Source organism: Echeneis naucrates, chromosome 20 (genome assembly GCF_900963305.1).
Source record: "Echeneis naucrates chromosome 20, fEcheNa1.1, whole genome shotgun sequence".
Lineage (NCBI taxonomy): Eukaryota > Metazoa > Chordata > Actinopteri > Carangiformes > Echeneidae > Echeneis > Echeneis naucrates.
The window spans coordinates 3953865-3978251 of NC_042530.1; the positions used below are offsets into that span (position 1 = coordinate 3953865).

A 24387-nucleotide genomic window follows, 5' to 3' on the forward strand; every position below is an offset into this window, starting at 1 on the left:
ATGTGTCTGGAGGCCTCTCTCTCAGCTGATGTGACTGATATATTGCTCCATTAACGCACCAGCATCTGTCTTATTGCCCCAGAAGATGAAGAAACTTCATGGGCTCATCAGAAAACCTCTTCACGCTTTAGCTATGACTTTTACTAAAGGCCACTTTCAATAAATGTCAGGCTCCAAACATTGGTAAACAGTTTTAGCTCTGATCAAATTTCAGAGGGGTGCTATACTCAGAGAGGTTGCCATGTCTGTAGGATTACAAGGGTTCCACTTTGGAAATGGCACATTAAACAAATGGAGCATTTCCCAGTGGTGACGGTAGTATTTATTCCCACCACTGAGGAGGCCTGCCCTTTCACTTCACGTTCCGCTCATCCAAACGTTGACCCCCCCCCCAATCCCGTCCCATCACCAATGAAGACTTGTCTCACTCTGGTTATAAAAACCATCTCTGGGAGGGAAAGCAGCACTCTCAGAACTAATGAAATCTTTCTGTGGATCAAACTTAACGGCACATCTTGCCTCCCGAAATTTCCATAAAATTTAAATAAGAATAATGCATCAGAGTTAGGAGCGAGTCATTTTGCCTCCTACTTCCTTTGATGTCTACCTGCGACCCAGCATTAGAAAAGGTTTTTTTTTTTTTTCCCCCCCTTCAGGTCTTTACAAAGCAACTCTAACAAAACTCATACAAAGAAACGTGCGTCAAAAAAGGATCTGGTGTTACTGTTAACTTAATGCCCAGTAATTAATAATTATTATAACTGGTGGGGGAGAGTGATGCATCATTTGTGTGCAAATGCAACAAGTGTTTGGGAGAGCCAAAATCTTCAGTATGAAACAAATGAGGCAAATATGAACAAAAATATATTGTTTTGAAATTATTCAAAACCTTTTTAATACTCTGCTCATCATCATGAAATGTTTATTACAGGTCATTGTTGTTTCTGGAATGCATTTCACTCCCTTTTTTTTCCCAATGTCTTTCTTTTCCCAAAGGCCTTGTTTATTTCACGTCATTTTCCCCCAGTGACTGTTTGATTACATAGTTCAGTTTCTGTCTGTCACTCAGGACGTTTATTTCTTTATATATCTCAGCTGTTGGTCTCCATTTAAATACAGACTTGGGTTTATGAGTGGAGATTCAGAAACATGGTCTTTACGTGGTGAAATGACAAAGATGTTTGGTTTAGATCAGGCCGCAGCTGATGACTATTTATATTATCTATACGTGTTAATGATTTTCTTGATTCATTGTTTTGCCTGAAATGAACAGGAATACAAAAGAATCCGAGGCTGATGAATTCTAATTAAAATACTTTTATTTATATTTCATGCCCACATTATTTGAATTTGCTGCAGATTTAAGTCATTTTTTATTTTTTTTGATGTCATGGTACTAAGAAACATAAGAGCCCAAATGTAAGTACGTGTTTGGGCTTTTTTTTTATTTTATTTTTTTTGCTTTTGTTCGACAGTTGACGGATGACAGGAAATTACAAGAGACTGAGAGAGAAGATGACACGAAGACATAGTGACTATATGGTCCAGACCCAAAGACCGTATAGACCAGGACGTCCCAAAGAAACAGTTTTGTCTGCTAGGAGTCATAAATGCTTAAAGTCTATCAGTCCCCAGTTGGAGGAACAGTGTGATTTATGGGTAATTATAAGGTGGTTATCGTTCTCCTGATCCACATCTCCAATATTTGGATTGTTCATTGCCCTTGTCGGTCATCTTCGTCCGTGTACTGTGGATGATGAGTGACTGAAAAGAGATTATTGATGCCACTGTCATCAGGCGGTCACCTTAGAGTGCTCCCAGCAATGAGCCCTCTTCACAGAACAGGTTTTTAATCAAAGTAACGTGTCAGACACCACCGAAACCTCCTTCCTGTGGGAGGAACCAGAGTAAACCAAAAATTATGTTACCCCCAAGCACTCAAACAATTTATGATATCAATGGCATGACAAATGTGACAGTGAATACAGGAGTTGTCAATCAAGAAAACAAGCATAGTTGACAAATTTAAGTGACGGTGCAAATACTGTACAAGATTATTTTATTGTAGTGTGTGTGCTTTAGAGTCGATAAAATTTATAAAATTTGAATTCTGGGCATTAGAAGTGGTTATTTATTTTGTGGCCCATCTTTCCATTAATTGTTGAAAAAATGTTGCTAAAAAATAAAAAAAACGTTACACCTCCATGGTGGCAATGGAGAAGTCAAGGGGTGGCCAAAGTGATGAGACAACAAGATGCTGTGACAACGAAGCGAAAGACGGCGCTTTAACTAACTGAACAGTTGTTAAGGTATTTCAGTTTGAACTGCGGTCATAGTGAGCTGTTAGCTGCAATGGGCGGAGAGGAGAAAAAAGAAAAAAAAAAGGTATCTGACACGATTATCAACCACTTGGAAGTGCTGTCCCGAAATCCCTTCCCACGCAGTTACGCACCACTTCACAGTTTAATTAACACAACCGATGACTCTCAAGAGCGCCACGCGACCTCACATGTGATCTCATTGACCCCAAACCACCTGCAGAGGAACTCCCCGTAATTATGATTCAAAAGAACCCATGATGGGTTTTAAATGGGCTCACACAGAAATGTACACGCACGAGAAAATGCTACAGCGCCTGCGCCTATACTTCTGCACAGAAAGAGCACTGTTAAGGGTTTTTAACAAAGTGCCAGGGCTTTTTCATGTGACAGCCAATGTGGAGCGACTGCAAGACAGATGGAAAGCAGCCACTTTGGAAGTGGTTGTCATCTTCTTTTTTTTTTTTTTGGCAGAGTGAAGTGCTCTACAAAGTTGTTGAGCTTTTAACTTTTTAGAGGGAGACCACACCGAGTGTACTGTGAACTGGAGTTTCTTGTCAGTGGAGGAAGACGCATTTTCACCCGTTGTGCTTCTCGCGTTACAGTGAGATCAAGTGCAGGCAAAAACAAAGATAATGTGTAGCACTCTCTTAGAGGCTGTAGCGATTCTTTGACTGGATTTGTGAGTCTTTCTTTTTTCTTCTTCTGTGATAGATAAAAATTAGTTCTATAGAAAGTTCAATTAAAATCCTTACGAACCTTTGGTAGCTCCCAAACTTTTCTCCAGCCAAAAATCACTATTATCACCATGAATAAATCACTTCTTTTTTTATTTGACGAACATTACCTCTTGATATGTGTTCATTTTAATGTTATTTCCACCTTTCTAGTTAGACTTTGACCTGACTCCAACCTTCCATCCTTTAAATAATAGATCATTTTCCGTAGAGAAAATAGGTAATTTCACGTTTTCTAGAGAAAACCTTCAGAATTAACTGAAGAGGATAACTGAATAAGTAACTTAGACTATCACAAAAAGAATGTGCACAATCAACAGTTGCACAAAATGTCGAAACATGTAAGATGTGGATCTGTTTTATAACACATTCATACAACTCATATTCACCTTTTCAACCAGACTCCAGAAGTATAATTTTGCCACCTCCATATATTCACTGCATGGAACAGTGTTAATGCCGTTTAAATCCCCTTCAGACGAAGATCCACTTTGAAAAGTAAAGTGTCATTGAAAATTCATTGTGCTTTGGTTGCATGAAGATTTTATATTTATTACCTTTTTTGTTTTTTTTTTTCCCCCCTATAATAAAGCATAGAAGTCTCATAGAAGAGCTAGTGCTCAAAAGCAGTCTCATAACTGCTATGGCATTGTTCAGCGCGCACACACAAATAAAAAACAAACAAACAAGATGAGTTTTCCCTCAGTACTTTCTGTAGATTTTTCCCAATATGAGCCTTCCAGTAATTGGAAGGCCTTAATACTGTTCTGTATTATAAATGCATCTTTGGGATTTGCATTGTTTGGGAATAAAAACTGAAGCTGTCGCTGAAACGGAGAACAGCAGGTTAGCAAGTGACACAACTGTCGTTGGATTGATGGAATTAGTGCATGCATGTACATAATAAATCATTTACTCAGGCAACAGGTAAACATGGTGGAAGCTTTCTGTTTACATTAACTGAGTTGCAGATTTACTTTTGAGGTAAATAAAGCCGAAGCCCAAATACACACAAAGTCGGGGAATCTATTAGCATTTTAATACGCGTATTACTGGTTTCCAAACATAGGTGACAAATGAAAGAAGCCATCTGAATGAATGGGCTGAGAAGCATAATGAACGCAGATGCTTCCGCACACATTTCTGCAGTCATTCTCTGTGGCGGGCACAAAAACGCTGAGCCGGCCTAGTTTAATTATATATTCAGATCAAGATGGCAAGAGGAAAAGATCTAAGTGACTTTGAAAGAGGGTTCACTGTTTGGGCACGGATGACAGAGCCGCAGTGATGGAGTTGCTCAGCTGGCCGGTGTTTCAGTCAGACATGACATCTGCATTTAGATCAATAGGAAGACAGCCGCGGGCGACGGTGCCCATTTGACGCGCGTAAAAGTGAAACTGTATACCAGGAAAAATAAAGCAACTCCTCCTCAGGAGACCGAAAGCTTCGACCTGACCAGGTGAACCAGTCCATCATCAGCTACAGAGAGAGGGTTGAATATAGAGTATGAATATACATTAGAGAGCTCAGTGTTGCAGCCATGGTGATCTGGAAAAAATGGACATGGTCAGAACCGAGACAGCTGTCCAGGCTTGCATATCTCATCGAGTTTAGCACTGAATTATTTCTTCATTATGTTTTCTGTTTCTTTTGTTCACTTAGTTTTCGTTTGCGATCCTTTCAGTGTCAAGAGTTTCCTTTTCCCTCCTTCATTTGTTTTTCACCGTACATGAAATCTCACTCGACTTGAACGTGTAAACGTGCAGATTAGATGCGTTGTACAAACAGTTGAAGGGAGATGAGACGAGCCAAGTGCTGAGCAAACATAACAGATGGATTTTCAGCTTTGCATTCAAACAGTCCGTCCAGGAAAGAACGATCACAATAATTAACGCAAACTCGATATTTGTGGTGAGTGTTTATATCCCTTTGCTTCTTGTAGTTGCTTATCTTGTGTTTGTCACTTGCAGTAACAAACATCAGGTGGTTTGTTGAAGTTTGTTGATTTTTGTCCCTGTGCGACTTCTGCAATATAACTTCGACAATTTTTTCCACTTTCTCTTTTTTCACTGTTCTATAATTTTTTTTTTATTTTTTATTTTTTTTTTTATAGAAAGAATTAGCTTTTCAAGATCACTAAATTCAGATCTTTGTCGTTTGACTTGATCCATTTATTCTTATTTGATTTATTGGCCCTGAGCTTGCTGTAAGCCCACAGCTGCTATCACAGATGTCAGTCAAATAAATATCATATTTGATAACTTCAGAATTCTGATAATGCGTTTTCCAGGCAAACTTACATTTAATGTGTTTCAATAGTTAGTCTCAGCTGTGATGCTTCCTCCTTTTCAAATAGTCCCAGTTATTCTGAAAATGAAATAGCAGATTTTCTTCGAGTTGTTTGTTCAGTTTTGCGTCCTTGTTTATTCATCCTGCGGTGAAGACAAAAGAATTAATAATGTCTTGTCCCAGCCTGTAATGATGATATCGTCAAGTGACAGCACCTGATATGGAAATACACTTTCCATCTCGCTGTTCACCTTTTTCATTTAGATCCATCCATCAATAGACCGTCAGCTCCTGCCTTCACAGGAACAACAGTCCTCACAATGATAGCATCTCAGGATCCCTTTTAATTTTGTGACAAATGAGGTTGGATTCCCTTTCCAATAGTACTTTGAAAGAGATGCCTATTCCTGTCATCCATTTATGTTCATCTCATCGACGAGTGCTGCAGAACGCAACGCACACACACACACAAAATAAAAAATACAGTGAACGTTTGCCGTGATTGTGAGCCTGATTACTTTCATTGATGTGGATGACAAATCGGCATGGTGGCACGGCTGGCAAAGAACAGAAGGCAGCGGGACACCAGGCTGAAAGGCCTGGGAAGCACTCCTGCATGTCTTTAATTAACATGTGTGTGTCAAGGGCAACTCCAAACATGGTCTAACTGTGCACAAGCAATTTGAGACAATTTTAGTTACATTTTAAAAGCATTTACACTTTCCTGTTGGGCAGCAGATCAGCAGCTTTGATAAGATGGCCACTCTTGATCTCATGCTGTAAAGTGTTTGTGTGCGTGTGTGTATGCAACGTGTAATATTTTGTTAAAAGCTTTGATACTACACTATTTTTCATGTTGCTGCCGATGCAGCTGCTCAGAGCTTCACTCCAACATCAGACAGTGAATCACTAGCGATACTTGTAACACACTTTTTTTCCCTCCACATCTGCTATCTTTCACTGTATCAAACGATCATTAATCATTAATAAAAATACTGTAGAGTTATTCCTTCTAAAAACTGAGATGTGCTTTGGACTCAAGCAGCCTCTTCTTTGGATCTGTAACTTTTACCAGCAGTACAATGAACATGCTCCTCCATTGTTTTCTGCCAGATCGGATTGTTTCAGAAGCGAAGCCTCTTGTGGGCTGCAGGCTATGAGTACATTATGTGTTATATTCAGCACAGGCCAGCGGATGAATACGTGTAACTGAACACCTACATTCATGTAGGTTTTTGATTCAGTGTGACAGAAACATGGCAGAATTCTTGGCTTTTTTAGCTCTCAAATTTTTTTGTCCATCGGCAAATTTGTTCAGACTGAAAACACAGGGAATAGATGCCATTATCTCTTTGGTGTCACTGGTTATGATTCACCCAGCAGGTTCAGATACAAGCTGCTGGCGTGTGTGTAAATGTCGGTCAGAACTCTACTATATATATATACACACACACACACACTGTAGATGAAATAACAAAATATTATCCAACTTTCATTGAAAGCGGCTATCAGAAAAGAGAACTTAGATGAGAAGTGCCTCTTTGCATTTTTGGTTTATCCCCCAAAAAGATGCATCTGCACTCACTTTGTACCTGCTGTCAAGCCATCATACATCTCTTTTGTGCAGCTTCAAGACCATTAGGCTGCCTTGTTGAATTTTTATTTATTTTTTTCTTCATCTGCTTCTTTTGGATAAAGAGCAGAATTCCTCTTTATTCAATTCAGGTCCAAGAGACATGTTTTTCTTTAGTTTAAAATAAATAAGCTTTTACACTAAAACTAAGCTGCGTAACTATTAACAATGCACATATTCTTCACCAGACATTTCATCTACTTTCAGTTTGACAATTCAGACCGACAATGCAACCACACACAGAGCTTAAGATAAAAAAACTAAGAAAATAATAATAAAAAAAGATTGAAACGCACAGTCCATTCATCTGATTCATCTGACTTTTTTTGCTATTGACACCGCAGCTGAAGCTTCAGCATGTTCAATGCTTAAACTCAATCTGAATTAAACCCCACTTAAAAAAAAAAAAAAAAGCTGTGTTATGCAGCCAAGTTATTTTTGAAGGTTTAATCATACAGTCGGAGAGTGAGACACACACTCCAGAGTCAGACCAGATGATGAACACTATCCTCAGGGGTCTTGTAGAGTCCAAGGCTCAGTGTTATGAACCGGCATATGAGGCAGGTGGCCATAATCCTTTGGCTCATTAGTGTATGTCTGCTTCAGGAATCCAGACAAACACCTCGATCGCATCGTTTCTGTCGTTTCAGTTTGATTGTATGTGACAATAATGCACTGAAGTGCGTCACAAGCCGATAAAATCAAACACCCACACAGTCAGACCAGTGAAATCCACATTAAAGGCAAAGAAAAATCTTCATGTGCTGATGGCTGCTAACAACTGCCCAGTTTTTTATTAACTGAAAGGAGAATCAGGACAAACCTATATTTACAGTTCCCATCCCCTCTGCACACCACTGTGTGATAGCGAACGCTTTCTCCATGGTGATTGCTAATTCCCTACCTCCCAGCTTGAAATGAAAGAGGAGAGGCTGAGCCACTGAGCCCTTCTCAGAGCACAGTACCATGGCTACTCACCAGAACGTGGCTGAGTGAATAGATGAAAAGCCAAGCATGTCGGGAGCTGATGTCGGTGACAGCTGCACTGAAGCCCCATCTACATTTTTAGCTCTTTTTCTTGTTTGCACAATGACCCTTCTTTGGCCCCTGGTCCCATCCTTCATTCATAGCTTCATGTATGTGTTATTTAATGAGTCTACCCTCCCCGCTGGCTTTGCATATGGCACATATTAGCCGCTCAATAATAACCTGGCAAACCCATCATTTCTTTGGGGCATGATAAATAAGCTGTGGTGTAGGAGTTATAATCATGGGAAAGATTCGTTTTTTTTTTGCTCAAAAGAAAACAATATCACACATTCATTGTTTCAGGATTTTTTTTTTTTTTTTTTTTGGGATCTTTCTGATAAATACTGCATGACCTTGCTTGTAAGAGACCCCGTCAAGCCCAGCCGTTCAAGTTGCTGTGTGGAGGGCGATTGTTGATTAAGAGCCCTTGAGCGGCGGCAGAGACTGTTTTCATGTATTCCAGGTTCCAGGATTGCTCACGTATGAACTTTTCTGTCCGGTTTTGGATTCTGTTCACGGTCCGTTGAATAGAAGAATCTGTAGTCTCCTCAACAGGGACTCGGTACGCAAATCTTAAAATGCATGCTTTGCGATCTGAGCGGGATAATTTATTTGTTGGTTTTTGTTTTTGTTTTGTTTTTTTTTTCCCTCTTATTCAAGGCCTCAAATTTATTTTTTCTCTTTCCACTGTACAGAGCCAAAACAAATGGATGTAGAAGGGAACAAAATAGAATTACACATCAGGCAACATGACTTCTCATGTAGTGAAAATGAAAATGCAAGTGCTGGTACAATCCGAACAGATCGTGGAACCGTTTTAGTGATAGGACAAGCATGTATCAGTTGGTTGTTTCGGGTTCTTTTATTCTTTTTACCCTTCTCCCTTGCTACAAGGTAAACAAGCAAACACAAAGCTAACAGGCTGGTCCCTGGAGAACTGCCTGCATACAAAGCGATGATGAGTGTCAGCACTGATTTCAGATGGGTTCGCGTTCAGATCCCAACCCACCTTCACAATCCCTGCGAGTGCCTTTGAGCTACACTGCTGTGCACCGCTGTGCTGCATGCTGTGTTAGACTCACCTCAAGGGAAGCAAAGAAAAGAATTACAGAGGAGTATTTACATTTTTGCAAGTGAAGCAACTCTGGTACTCCGTAAAAGTAATAAAAATCGAAACTTCAAAAAACCACCTGAAAACGAGCAGTGACGGTTTTAAAATGTTTTAGATTAATGAAAGAGAGGGAAGTTTTGAGCTGCGTATACTTTTAATAAGCCTCGCCAAGTTATACATATTTGATGAAGCGTTCAGTGTCGATGAGATTTACAGATGGAATATATGAAGGCTGTAGCTGTACTGTTGTATGTCTTCTTACAGCAGGGCAGGGAGCAGGAAGTGGAGCAAACCAAACACTTCCATGAAAAGCCCACATCGTGTTCTTGGCCCCCTCTGACCCAGCTTGCATTCTTTGTGGCCTGTCAGCTTTGTCCTCCTTGTCCATGGCATTTACCGGAAACAAACCGCCACGGATGACTTCCTCAAGATTAAATGTTGACTCTCTCTCTCTCTCTCTCTGTGACTGACAATTTACCTCAAGTTTGCTGCTGACAGCGGGAGATGGTGAATAAACACAGTGGGCTCACTAAGGGATGTGGCATATGCATGCCAAGGCTTGTGGACACAACTAGCGCAGTCATCGTCCTCTTAACGTGGCGTCCATCAGGCAACTGATGGATTCCATTAATAAAAGACCTTTTCGTGTTCTGTCCTTTGCTCTGTTTGTGCTCCTTCAGCGCTACCAAGATAATATTGACCTAATGCCTCCGAACTTGAAATACCATTGTTATTTATCCTGTAATGATATGTTGACATTTAGAGATAAATTGAAAGAAGAGTTTCAACAATAATCCCTTCTCGCTACACTATCATGGAAAGATTGTTGTTCATTGATCTGCACAATAAAAAACACAGGAGAGTGGATGACCTAATTGAAAAACGTTGTAAACAACTTGCGCAAACTCACTCATTTGTTCCATTTGGACGGTGAAAACAATAATAATGCTCATATAATCTTCTCTATAAACCAATTCTGTGGAGTGGAACATGATGGCTTTATTTTTTGTCCTCTTACTGTAAGTACTGTGTCGGTCGTGCAAGGACCATCAGACCATCAGACAACTGGAGAAGGGAGAGGGCCGGCCTTTTGTTCTGAGTGTTTTAATCAGCGTTATATAGCTGCTCAGCTCAACTGAGGGGCGGGAATGCAGTGAAGAACCCCTGAAACCAAATGATACGCCGGTCTGTCTGCAGATTTGCTCTCAGTCATCGGTCGGCTCCCTTCCAGAGGTTGGTAGTAATTAGATAGTTCCACGGTTGCAGGGTTTTGGGATAGTCTCAAAAGGCTCTGGATGTTCCTGGCCATCAGCGATGACCCGCCTCGTCACTGTCACTTGGAGTTGAGGAGCAGCGCCTCAGGCTCTGTACTTCACCTGAATCTCAGTCTCAGTAGGACTAATTTGGTCGGAACGGTCAATCCATTGAAACCAGACTGTGCTTTACCTATTCATGTTGTTTATATTTTGTGAACTTGGAGAAAGTCTCAGGTATCTTTCCGTTCCCCAATTTTTTCGTCGGGTTGCTGGAGGACTGTGAGACATCAATGCAAAAATTATGGTTTTTTTTTTTAATTGTTATGCGTTGTCACTGATGTTTTTTGGGATTTTCAGCAACTCCGTGCTTGAATTTCTGACGTGAAGTGTGAGCAGGTAACTCCTGATGATGTATCCAGTGTTTCTGCTCGACTTAAAGCCGGCCAGTCATATTTTGGACATGGCAGCCTTTTGTTAGTCTCAGCTATTTAATGGAAGAGCACTACTTAATCACTGGAGTGGCCCTTTAAGTTTGTTGTGTTTACTCTGTTGATTACTGGCTGTGTGTACTGATTATTATCAGAAACCATTTGTCTCAGTGTAACAGGCTTGAGAGATGTTGGCTTAAAAAATATGTGAGGAAAGCAACCAAATTTTAACAGATAGACAGATGGAAATACTCAGCCCAATCTTCCTTGATATCTCTGGTTTGGAAGCAACAAGATTCAGAATACTCAGAAGTAAATAGAAGTAAATTGAGAACAGTGTAGATATTACATCCACAATGGAGGCCTTGTTCTGTGCACATTTCAAACCAAATATTAAGAAACATGAAAAACATTTCCTGAAAATATCACCTAAGAGTGCACACTGCTCTGCTCAGCAGGCTTTGCCTTTAATTGAGGTGTTTTCTAATGTCAGAGCAAAAGAGTAAGGACAGAAACATGGACCCGGCTAAATGCTGACAGTTAAAAATGGTCCATCTGTCCATTTTTAAATACCAACTACAGCCTTCCCTTAAGGTATGTGGCAGTTTCACTGTGCTCGCCCTGATGTAAAGCACATTGAGGGGGATTGATGGCCATCAGACAGCTTTGACTTGAAAAAGGATTATTCAACGACAGTTACTTGTCATGGTAATTTGATTGCTCTGAGAGGGCTGCGTGTTCTTTCTTTAGAGTTGTTCAAGGATTATTATAATTTTTATTTTTTTTTTTTTTTGCAGTCATACTTTGAGTTGGAGTCTTAAAGCCATCTTTAAACTTGTGACTTGTTCCTCTGAGATTAAACCCCTGTCATAAGCAGAGGGTTGTTGTACAGACTACAAAGGATCACTGGCAAAAATCTAACTTGTCTGGCTTCCTTGTAGACCTGCATGTTTTTCTATGGCTCATTAGAACAACTTCTATTAATATTTTTCCCCAGTATCACCTGAAGTTCAGTGTGGTAGCTGCCACATTCTTCAAGGGGAAAAAAAAAAAAAAATCTGATTGGCGATACAGATCCGTGTGCGCTGAGTTTTAAAGAAGCTTGGATTATGAAGTCTCATCTAGCAACATGGCTCTCGGTACGTCAGCACACCTAGTTGGTGTATAACGTTCAAGTTAAGCTGCACTTTGCATATGCTCTGTTATTAATGGCAATGTGTGGGGACTGTTGAAAGTATTTGAGCTTTAATATACAAATTTCATAGAAAAAACGTATGCCATTGAGAAATTGCACAGAGAACATTCACTTCCATCAAGCCATCTGTGCTGCTTTCATTGCAAAGGTCAGAAAATGGATGAAAAGAAGTGCAACATGGAACACTATCTAGCTTTAAATCAACAGAGCATTCACCTGCTGCCATTGAAATGGTGTTTTTAATATTGGCTTTTCTCTGCTGAAGATGTAGTTGCACCTGACATCAGTATCATTTAAGCAGAGAGGTCAAACGTAGGCCACAAAAGAGCCTCTCCACCGAATGGAGGCGGACAATGTTCCACTGCAGCTGTTTTTGGGAACATTGTGTATGTTACAATAAAGCTTTGGAGGCAAAGAAAAAATTGGAAATGATAAATGTTTGCTGAAAAGCTCATTTTACCTTTGCACTATTAATGATGGATCTCCGGCCAGAAACCGTGAACCATACTGGCCTTTCTGGTGAATCATTCTTTATTTTAAAATTTTTTTGGGCACATGTTATAATAGCCATGCTGTATTTATTTATTTATTTATTTATTTATTTTTAATCGTGACGTGAGCTTCTTATTGACAGAGGCTGTAATGGGAAAATTGTGTGTTTGATCATTGTAATGACAGTTATATTAGTTAGCAAATCACAGTGGTATTTCAGTGAGCGGCGGCATTTTGTTTCTTTCCATTATTTGTATCCAAATGCAAATCACACTGGGGTTTTGTAAAAAAAAAAAAAAAAAAAAATCATTCATGCATAAATGTTTTGATCGTTTGATCCAGTTTGGATGTTTGTCTACTAGTTGAGATGTGTATTTGCTTGTGATGTTCTTTTATGCACATGGTGAAATTATTAAATATTTTATATGGCGTTTACATATTTTTGTAGTATTTAGTATTCATAAATTATGAGGGCGTGATGGGTGACATAAAATATACTTAAATTCAACCAAGTTTAAATTCCTGTTTAGTTGTTTTAGTTGTCATTTGTAGAAATAGTTATTTAATAACAGCGACCGGAGCAATGCTTTGAAACAGAAGCCCTCAAGCCTTTCTTTAAGTCCAGCATCACCAAAACAACCAAAACAGCATTAAACTTGCATTATATTTGCTTCAGTAGATTCTTATTGATTTATTTATTTTTATTGATGTATTTTCTTGCATCAGCTACACTCAGACGTGGACAAAGGAGATGGCAAAGTGAAGTACGTGCTCTCCGGAGAGGGCGCCACCTCCATCTTCACCATAGATGAGAACACGGGAGACATTCACGCCACGAAGAGGCTCGACCGGGAGGCGCAGGCCTACTACACCCTGCAGGCTCAAGCTGTCGACCGACTGACCAATTTACCCGTGGAGCCAAAGTCTGAGTTTGTGGTGAAAGTCCAGGACATCAACGACAATGAGCCAAAGTTTCTGGATGGACCGTACTTGGCAGGAGTACCAGAGATGTCACCGTTAGGTAAGCCTCCCCATTTGTCTTAAATAGAACCCCGTTTTCCTACACGTTCGCCATCCTTGTGCTTTTTACTTCATTTGCTCTCTGTCTTATACCCAAAGTTTCACTTTGACTTTCCCCCAACTCCAACATCTGCATTTGATAATTTTCCACCTCACTGAATTTGTCTTCATCTCTCTCAGGCTTTTAGGTCATGGGGGGAATCGGGAAGTTTGCAATATTAATTTGAATCCAGGGTGTTCGCTTTGTAAGACTCAATACGTGCTAATCACATTGGGCACAGTTTAAACTACATGAAATTCCTCTTGTACATGAGTTCCATATCAATTGAGGTCTGGGTTAACTACTTGGATTTGGGTATCCCTCAGCCAGACAATGCCGGTTTATTGGCCTCTTTGTACTTTTTCCACCATATGCATATAAATAAGGCCATGGAAGTCTCTCCTCTTGAGGTCTTTGAGCCTTTAAATACCTTTGATTTAGTTTTTGAAAGCGTGATGATTTACAAAAATTCAACTGCCAAAGTGGCCTTGGAACTGACAAGGCAGAGCAAATGTAACATTTAGTGACTCAAAAAAGACATTTAAATAGGAGTGTAAAATGACAAGCCCCCCAAAAAAGTCCAAAAACGCGAAATGAAAGATGTCGCTGAGTATTTGAACGACAATTTGACTATGAAGAATGATGAATATTGAAGTTCTTCGTCTTGGTTTTAAAGCCGTGAGTCTAAAACCTTCTGAAAGTTCAGTCTTCAGGTATATGCAGTGCAGTGGCAGAATGCAGCTCCACTAATTTTAAATCTATGAATAAGAAGCTAAGTGACAGATAACTCGAGAGGTCTGTTGGGTTTGCAGTTTGCGTTGTACAGGTGGTAATCAGATATATTTAGTTCAATAGACCTCTTCATGAAGTTGGTGGTAGAAAAATACAGTGAAACTTACAACCCTGCAAGCAGCTTTATGAGGTTTAATATACAGTATATTGTGCTCTCAGCCGAATGCTGCAGGGTGACAATGCATTATTCTGATGTCTGGAAGATGTAATGTATCAACACTTAAAAATGTACACCTCATCACCGGAAGAAGAGCATCAAACAAAATTCCAATTACACATTTAAAAGGTATTGCAGTTTAACCTTTATGGGATATGTTTGTCAAAACACTCTTACAGTCCATCCAGTAGATTTTTTTTTTTTTTTTTTTTTTTTTTTTCTTCTAGACCAGAAATGCAACACTACAACTAAAACCATTAAAGAGCTTAAACATAACAGCAGGTCATATTTAGGTGATCACATTAACATTCATTACTTCAGATATTTTCCTCCCCTGCCTGTTTTAAATGCACTCCTGGAGGAAGTCACCGTATCAGACCCAGTCTTTACCTGCCTGCATGGTCAAGATTTCCTCCAAGGTTTTGAACGGGTCAGGCTTAAACTCAAAATGTGAGCAAATGCAAATGAGCGACAACAACATCCCGAGGCTTTTCAGGTTAGGAGGTGTATTAGGAACATAGCAGGAATGAAAGAGTGACCTCCATATTGATAGGCCGTGGTATGTGCGTGCCTTATGTAGACCCTCATGCAGCAGTTAAACCATTTTATCACTTTACCAAAGCTAGTTTGGAACATTTTGGTCGACAGGAAAATGGATAGTGACGAGGATAAAATGTTCATCATGCTGTTTCACAGTGGTTTTAGTCAACCTGATAAGTTGCATATTGTAATGTGAAGTCTGATGCGTTTTAATTTACATATTTATCACCTCACATATGCCAGCGCAGACCCCTAGGCTTAGAAATGTTGATGAATGACGAATGTTTGAGGACTGAGTCAAGCAAACTTCAGGTTGTGAATCAGCCTTTCAAGGCCACAGGCATTCTTTCCACAAATTGGGCTCAGAGTTCATGCTGGCCGGGACTTTGGGTTACCTGCCTGGTGAAAATGTGTCCAGAAAAATGTCTGATACAGACAAATACATTTCTATCCATCCATTATCTTGCCACTTCACAGTGGTGGCAAAGCAACCAGAGCCGCACAGACATCCTTAACTTCCTCCAGTTTCTCCTAGGGGTTCCCAAGGCGCTCCAAGGCATGCTGGGAGCTGTGGTCTAATCACAAGTGAGCTGTGACTGATGGGATGGAAACAGAAATAAACTTGGCTGTCATTACAGTTATACAGAAAAAGGGGCGATATGGCCTTTTCATTGGATTTAGAAAACACAAGCAGAAAGTTTGAGATAACTTTGGACCTAGAAATTACTTCATGTGAACGATGAATAACATTTATTTTCTCTTGAGGTGTTCTTGTTATTGATTATTCCATAAAACCTTTTCAGGTCACGGACTTTCTTAGTCATAAATGCGGTGGCATGTGGCGTCCTCGGAGGATAAGAAATAAAACCAGCTACTATTTCAAATAGATGATACAGATCCTTTTCACAAAAGAAAAATTAACTAGACTAGGCAATGCAATCTTCAGTGTCTATAATTGTTCATTATCAGAATTGGAGGGCCTTGCAATCAGTCCTTCAGGATGTTGAAAAGATGTAGCTTTGCTGCTCAAATGATTTCAAATTCATTCCCCAATCAGCACCTTTATTAAAATATGCAAGAGATGGCACAACGGGGATAATTAAGATGTGCCTGAGAATGTTTTTAAAGAATAACTTAAGAGCATATGTATGAGCATTTTTTAAGATGCCTTACCTTATACCCTTAATCTTACCTATCGATCAATTCTGGTATCTCTAGTAACGGTAAGTAAGGTAAATGGCAACGGCACCTTTTTGGAGAATTGAAAAATTCCATGCTCAAGCAAAACCAAATGTTGCCTTACAATCTTTTGCATCATCCGGAATATATAAAGTGGCTTTGATGTGCACAACTGTCATTGTTATATAACAGGACAGATTGAGTGACACAGTCCACGTGGCTGTGTGGCAGCTAGTGAAAATTCTTCTTCTTATTTTTTTTATTTTTTTAAATAAGTGTTAAATATTTAGAGAAAACATTTTAAGTTACAATGTGGTGTTAATTTGGTCTTTAAGATTCCACTACAGGTGGCTTAGTGGTTAGCAAGAAGGATTGTGGAATTGGTTCCCGGCCTGGGGTTCCTCCGGGTTCTCCAGTTTCTTTCCCCCGTCCAAAGACATCATGTTTGGGTTAACTGGGGGCTCTAAATTGTCTGTAGGTCTGAGTGGTTGTCAGTCTCTGGCTGTCTCTGTGTGTTAGCCCTGCGATGGACTGCTGACCTGTCCAGGGTGACCCCGCCCTCACCCAGTGTGAGCTGGGATTGGGTCCAGAACCCCCCGTGACCAGGAAACAGATAAGCAGTTGAAGATGAATGAAGACTCCACTACAGGATGCATTTGTGAGCATGGTGTTGCGAAATTAACACCTTTTTAAGGTGATAGAGCTGATGTTAAACCTTTCAGTTGCACATCCAGCAGATACGGAGCAGAATTAGCATTCAAACGGAGTCAGTTTGTCAGCTTACCTGGCATGTGAAAGACCAGTATTCACTCTTTGCTCCTGAGGGAAATATGATTCTTTACCTGCTAGCTGCTCGCTTTGTCTGTCAGCTGTCAGCGGCTACAGATGGAAACGACGCTGCGAGAGCTGTGAGAATGAAGCAGAGCTATAAGTTGAGGGTCAGAAACCCTAAACAGTGAAGGTACAAAGCTCTACAGAGCTGAGTGGAGCTGCAGAGTCGGAGGAAATCTCTGTGGGATTGTTGCGTCTAAGCGTCACCTCAATACCTCAAATATGCGCGGCAGTGTGCAGATGGGAATGAGTGAGTACAGAGGTGTTTGTGGCTTTTTTAGAACCTTCAAAGTCAAAATGAAGATTTCAGTGGGAGTGGGAGTCGTTCCAAGGGAGGCAGTGCTTTGCTTACAACACAGCCGGGGAGATCTCTGAAGGATTACACAGCGCCTGTCAACGGGGGGTACAGAGCTCAGGCTTAAGGAGGCAGAGGATTAGAGTACAAGGGCTTGGAGTCTCGTGTCCAACCCGAGATAAGACAGCAGTTTGGTACATCAACCACAGAGGGGGACGTGTTCGCACCACAAAACGCTGAGATGCAGGGTCACCCTCGCCACTTTATTTACTCCGCCAGCTCCTGTGAAGGTCTTCATCACAGGTTGTGAGAACAACAGGAGAATAATGCATGGCCTCGCTTTGTAAATATCTGCTCAAAGCAATTATCAATGCAGTAAAGAACAGGGAAGGGTCAAGCACCCCTTGTCCTCAATAATTCCTTTATAGATGTCTTTAAATCATTAATGGTCACAGCTCTGCACCGCTGATGAATGGGCTCAATTTAGAGGAAATCATGAATTTAATTAATTAAAGTAATTAGAGGCAGTGCTCGTCCATACACATGGAGACCTTATGGCCTGAGGATCTCTGAAGGCTTTTGTCTTAATCACGGCTGGGATGTCAAATAAAAGACAAGAGAGCTTGAGGACAGTTGGAGGTGTGACACTCGTAAGCCTTGGCTCTGTCCCGCTGCACAGCAACGGGCCAAAGGAGCAGTTTCAGGGCTCATTACAAGCATAGAGAATGTAATGTCAACTCAAGGCCACAGCCCTTGAATTTACTACTCGCCAGTCCCATAGCCAGCTGTCATTGTTCCTGTCTAATTCATGAGAGCCAAGATCAAGGATGGGATAGTTCTTTAATTCTGGAAATGAAAGATATAATGTATGCTGGTTAAAGGGAGTGGAAAGAAATCTCATTTTATCATCATAGCTGGAGCCATGGTGCCATGTTGAGTATACTTTGCATTGTGGGTTTTAGATATATACTCACCCACACTTGTACAAACTAATGTGATTCAGTCCAACAAGCCTTCAAGAACGTCAGCAATAATGCTTTTCTACCTTTCTCTCATCCTTAATTACATAAACAAGGGGAGCAGGAGATACAAAACACAGCTGAGTTTAATACTGTTCAGCGTTTAAAACCTCGATGTTACCAACTCCTGAATACCAGAGTAAAAAAATGGAGATGTCACAATTGAAACAGAGGTATTGGATTTTATCACGGCGATTTTATCTAATAAAGTGGACATTTGTGTCTTCTGCTGAAACACAGGAAGTTGCGAAGTTTCTTTGAAAGTTTTGTAATTCACTCTTTCTTTGCAGTTGCAAATGAATATGAATTGAACTCAAAGCAATAATCCCTGCTCATCTGAAACAGTGGGGAGCAGGTGTGAATGTGCATGAATATAATCAACTTAATCAGTGTCTCCTTCTTTGAATACTCATGAAGGCATTGCAAAATTACTGGGCTTAAACAAAATGTTTTAATATTGATTATTTTTTTTTCCCCTCTCTCTCTCTTCTTTAAAATGTATGTGTGTCGCAGTTCAATTTTCAAGTCACCGATTTGGCTTCAAATTCAATCACGATTTGTCACACGAAAAATGATTTTATACTCCGACACGCAGAAGACAGACAGACAGACAGACTACATATGAAAATAAATGTGATTTCTATGCACGTACAAGATACACTAACATATTTGCACCATGAGAATGAACTCAGAAATGTAGATTACACTTGACAGTCGGACGCAGCCTTTTATATGACATGGCCTGAAGAATACCTGTCTCCCATTCAGATTGAGCATGCCACATTTATTTTCATTACTGGCAGATGACAGTTGCTCACCCAAGATACAGAATTGATTAGGAAACCTGTTTTGTGCACAGCTGCGGGATATAAATATAGAAAAGCCAAGATCTGATCCATCACATCAATGAAGATGGACAAATATCGAAGGGACACCGACAGGACAAATTGACTAGCAGATGACAGACTTGTGGAGCAGAAAGAATCTATTCAAATTTCAAATTGTTCATCTGTTGTTTTGGGGTTTTTTTTTTTTTTTTTCTTGACATCCAGCTCAGCCAGCTCGTATTAGCTTTTATTCTGGCATTAATGTTAAGAGCTGGAATTTTTGTTGGACTCACGATGGGAGAAAACAACCTGTAGAAAAACAGCTCAAACTAAACCCTGAAAATCTTTTCTGCATTCGAGTCCCCCGTGTTGAATGTTAATTTACAGCTTTGTCCACCGCGCATTGTGTGGAGGGATTTTAACTATCAACCTGTAATAGAGATTTCGACGTCCCTTGAGTTCTCTTTCATACAGTCATCCTTTGACCTTGGTGTTTTAAACTACCTGTAATATAACCTGTCATGACTAAGAGGTGATGATATAATCTTGGTGTCCTTCTACAACCAGTCTGGTGATAACTTCTCCAGCTCCACAAAGCATTTTTTTTCCCCCCCCTTTATTTCTTTCATTATATTGTTCTCATTCAGGGCCAGAGCCTGTTAATTCTGCTTTACAGCCAGAATGGGGGACTCTAATCTTCAATTTCCATGATCACTTCATTCTGTAAAAGCCTGTAAAATATATCTCATGTTAGAGAGTGAGATTTTTATTAGGATGTTTGCTTCAAAGTAAAATATCACCAACTTGTAAGACAACACTTTCCTGTCAGATAATACAATATAAGCCAGATACAGTATGCTGCTGCTGGCCGTTAAAGAGAAATATTCAGGCGCGGACCAGTTATTCATCCGACCACGTGGAAACTACACTCTCATGGAAATATGGCGTTTCTTTATTTTCAAGGTTATTTCAACAATGTCTTTTGTTGATGATTTCACTGCTGCCAAGCATGAGACTACTGAAGGCGTCAGTTTTAACACCGCCACTGACGCACAGTCTCAGAGCAGAAAATATCCTGCTCCATAATGGTTGTTTGTGATCATTTAAAAATTTTATTGCATGGCTTTATGTCTATTATTGGATGAATATAAATTCTTTGGTTCCTTTGCTTCAGGAAAAAAAAAAAAAATAATAAATCTGCTGCTCCCATTATGAATGACCTATTGAAATTAATTGCCATTGATTGTTGCTGATTATGTTTGCGCTGAGAAATCTTCAAACGCTCCTGCGTCCTACCTTCCCAGCCACGGGTGTCAGCTCAAGTCACATCAGCAGCGTTGAGTCGGAACACTTAAAGAGAAATGCATAAAGAGTCGCGTCTGATGTCTTTGCCTTGGAGGGAGAGTGGGAGAGGACAATACTCCACTGCAGGCAGAAACAGCAGTTGTCAGAGTTCTCAGCTGAGTTTGAAAACAAATTTCCTTTTTGAAAGCTGGAGGGAAGTTTTGGGGTTTGCAGAGCTGGCCGCTAAAACAAAATCAAGCTTTAAATTTTGGGTTATAAGTCGATTTTGGCTTTTTCACTCCAAGTTAGGCTTTCACATCAAAGCAGCTAAATAAACGATTGGACTGATTAAATACAATAGTGTGCACGTTTGTGTAAACTTGTGTCTGTTGCGTGGATTGTATGTGGCCGTTGGCATACTTTATTACAGCTGTCATCTGGGAAACACAATTTTGCTAAACAGCCAACCAACATTTAGGACTTTCCAGAAATCCAACCAATTGTCTGGGAACTAAATCATAGATCCCTCACGTGATCAATCAAACACTGGGTCTCTGCTCAAACTGCAGCTTCAACGACAGCTTGAGATGCTCCGTCCAGCATCTCAAGCTGTGTGGTTTTCTTATGTTTGTTCTAAAGAGTCGCTCTGGAGATGTGAAGTGGGAAACACTGAGCTGACCCCAAAACGAGAGCCAACGAGTGAAGGGAACGGCAACCCCTGCCGTCTGTGGTCAGTCTATTCATGTCTCTGCTGTTCAGACAAATAAATAGGAGAAAACTGATATGGCATTTTTATAAGCAACACCAACTTAACATTGAACTTCAGAAGTGAAGATCCACTTAATTTATTCATTAAAGTGTGTTTAGGCTAATAGGGTCTTTCAAATTAGGGTGTCTTTTAAACTAATGGAGAAATTAAGGGATGTCTGGGTACCGCACCAAATACTTTGATCCTTAATGAGGTGTTTTCAGGTGCAAATTAAGGATTAACTCATAATATTTCTTCTTCAAGGATTCTTGTTTATTTTTTCAGGTTGCATGCCTTTTCATGGCATTATATCCTTTTTAGATGTATGATTTTGATTGTTGTTGTTTAAAGTCAATCAATTTCCACTCTTCTCAGAGAGGTGCACTTTATCCATTCTACCGAGACACTTCATTAGACCAAGATGATCTGCCATTCACTCCCAGCACCAGAATTTAACAGCATCCCAGACATGCAGCACTCATGATGTTTGTACTACAAACCTGCTTCTCACCCTCAGATATAATTTTGCTTTCATGGTTACAGTTTTCCATCTGCAGATTGACATCCTCTCCAGAAGCAATTTGTGGACCTTTAATCGGTAACTGAATGGGTTACCATCTGTTCATGTTAACAAAGATTTTAACTAGAAATGAAATAAGTGTTATAAAAAAGGGAAGGGAAAAAATGTTTTCCCAACTGTCCCTTCTTCAGAATCATGCATCACTTAATTCTTTATAGAGTTTTATTGGAGTACAACAAAAATATATAGTGTCCTCTTTTGAGATCGCTGGAGGACAAATTCAAACTCTGTGACTATGAAACCAAAAAAGTTTCAGAAATTGGAACAGTAATGATGCGACATACATAATAATTTAACTTTGTCTTTTTTGGTGGGGGTGAAGTGCCTCTTTAACATGCACAGATGGGTTGCTGAACCCATTTGGCTGTCGATTTAAAATCAACAGATTGAAGTTACCGGAAAACATGCTGCTAGCTGATCTGTGGGAGGCAAATGGGTGCAATGGCAACAAAATGATATCTGAAGGCTAAGAGTTAAACTTGCAGTAGGATCACCGCAAAGGACGGCAACCGAAACTGCTATTTGGATTTTCTTCTTCTTTTTTCTTTTTTTTTTTTTTTTTTTGCTATTTGAGGCCAAGAGCCTGCACGAATAGCACACGCCAGATATTTATGTGCTGTTGTAATTTTGGGTGAAAAGCTAATTTATCTGAAAAATTTGGCTATTTTATATAAGATAAAGACCTCATTCGTTTTTCTGTTGTCGCTTCCTGTTCTTCCCCTTTCCGGTAGAATGTCTCACACTCTGTTGATATGATGACTATTTCCACATTTAGCACTGTTTGATTTGGCTCCTGGAAGTTGTCTTGGAAACTAATGGAGGGTTGTCTGCCTACAGGAACCATGGTTGTGCAAGTGGCAGCCACAGATGCAGATGACCCAACGTACGGGAACAGTGCCAGGGTGGTCTACAGCATCATCCACGGGCAGCCGTACTTTTCAGTGGAGCCCAAGACAGGTGTGTGCACGCTTTTCAGACAGTTCCATCACACACTTCTCCTTCCACAGCTTTGGTAATTTCTCATAAAAGAAATGTGTTTGTTTGTGTTTTTATTGTGTGGTTTTTCAGCGGTAACAGGTGATGTCTTCAGAATATCAGAATATCAAACATCAGAATACGAACCACTTGAATCAGTGTGGTGACACTGACTTGTTGGTTTGCTTATGTGTGTTGCCAGGCCACCATCACTTTAAATTTAATATCACCTTTCTCCGCCATGAATATTCAATATTATCGAGAAATGCACAAAAGTGCTGTTTGAGCTTTGAACCTGATTTTTTATTTTTTTATTTTTTTTTTCCCCCCCAGTCACACATTCTTTTCACCGTGAAAATTGAGTTCATATTGAGTTCACCTTTATGGAATGGAGAATATATCACATAAATTGTATTAATTGTGCCTTCCCTACAGAGAAAATAAAAAAAAGAAGCTGTAAGTAAACAATATAATTTAATGCCACTTATAGAGGAAAGTCTATCTAACATAAACATACACGTTTGCTGACATTACGACTATTAAGCCGCTGTTCATGCCAGATCAGCTCTACAGATTCTGCTCTACGTTTGTCAAAAGAGAATGTCATTTCGCTTTTAGAAGACATATATCGTGTCACTTTAAAATGTGCTCATAATGGAAAATACACCTTGACACTGACTGTGAAAATAAATGACACTTAAGTTTTTATCTTCCACAAATAAGATGCGTGCAATGCGGCAGACTGCCAGGTTCTATCAACCAGCATCACTTGATTCAGTAAAAATAACAGTGATTGAGTTGGAGAAGAGCTGAGAAGTGGGAGAAAATTGCTAGAATAAGTTTCAAGATAAGATTGGAGGATGTTTGTTGACTCGTGGGCTGTTTATCCTGAGAGGTGCAGCGGCAGTCTTCGCTACCTCCTCGTAGCTGGCTCATTAGCCACTGCCCTGCCAAGGCACTGCAACTTCACGCACAGCACTCTCGCAAGAACAGAGAAAAATATGGGCCATCCCACAGTATTAGGATTCATACTCTGCATCGAGAGCAACACACACATGCATGCTGTGATTTTATGAATGTAGTTGTTTGGGTCTTTTCTCATGAGCGGGCCACAAAGCCACTGCAATGCAGGGATATATGGCATTGTTTATTTTCACAGTCAAGCAGACACCGAAATAAGAGCGAGGCTCAATGATAGAGGCGCCACTGTGACCTGCAATGTTCACTGTAAGCACTCAGTGAGCTTGCAGCGGGAGAAAATGGAGCATTCAAGAAAAATGAATGTATATCACAAGATGGAAACAACTTTGTATTGTTCTGGCGTTCTGAAGTAGGCATCTGAAGTGGAAAAGATGTTGTGAACATCAAAATGTCAGCTCAGTTAGCTGCGCAGCCTGGTAATATCACAGAATTTTTATGTTGTTTTTCACTTTCCAGAGACCTTCGACTAATGAAGCTTCCTGCTGCAGCTATCATTAGGGAGCATTTCCATGTTTCAGTGTTTTGGGCTTAACATTTACATGTTTTATACGCTCAAAAAAAAAAAAAAATCCTCTTGGATACTCCTTAAGCTCTAAGAGGTCCATTGGGACTTCTCTGAGTCTGTGCATCT

The 24387-nt window shown here is 40.1% G+C and overlaps 1 protein-coding gene across 2 annotated transcripts in view; it reads left to right on the top strand.

The window, feature by feature from the left end:
• cdh7a (cadherin 7a) overlaps window positions 1-24387 on the top strand; it is a 76477-nt gene that overhangs the window by 13207 nt on the left and 38883 nt on the right. Inside the window, exons 2-3 of one of the 2 annotated variants that reach the window (XM_029528910.1) lie at window positions 13215-13509; window positions 22638-22757. In XM_029528910.1, coding sequence (XP_029384770.1) covers window positions 13215-13509; window positions 22638-22757 — 415 coding nt within the window. Of the gene's footprint in view, window positions 1-13214; window positions 13510-22637; window positions 22758-24387 lie in introns of those variants that run through there. The other variant, XM_029528911.1, reaches the window with a different exon arrangement.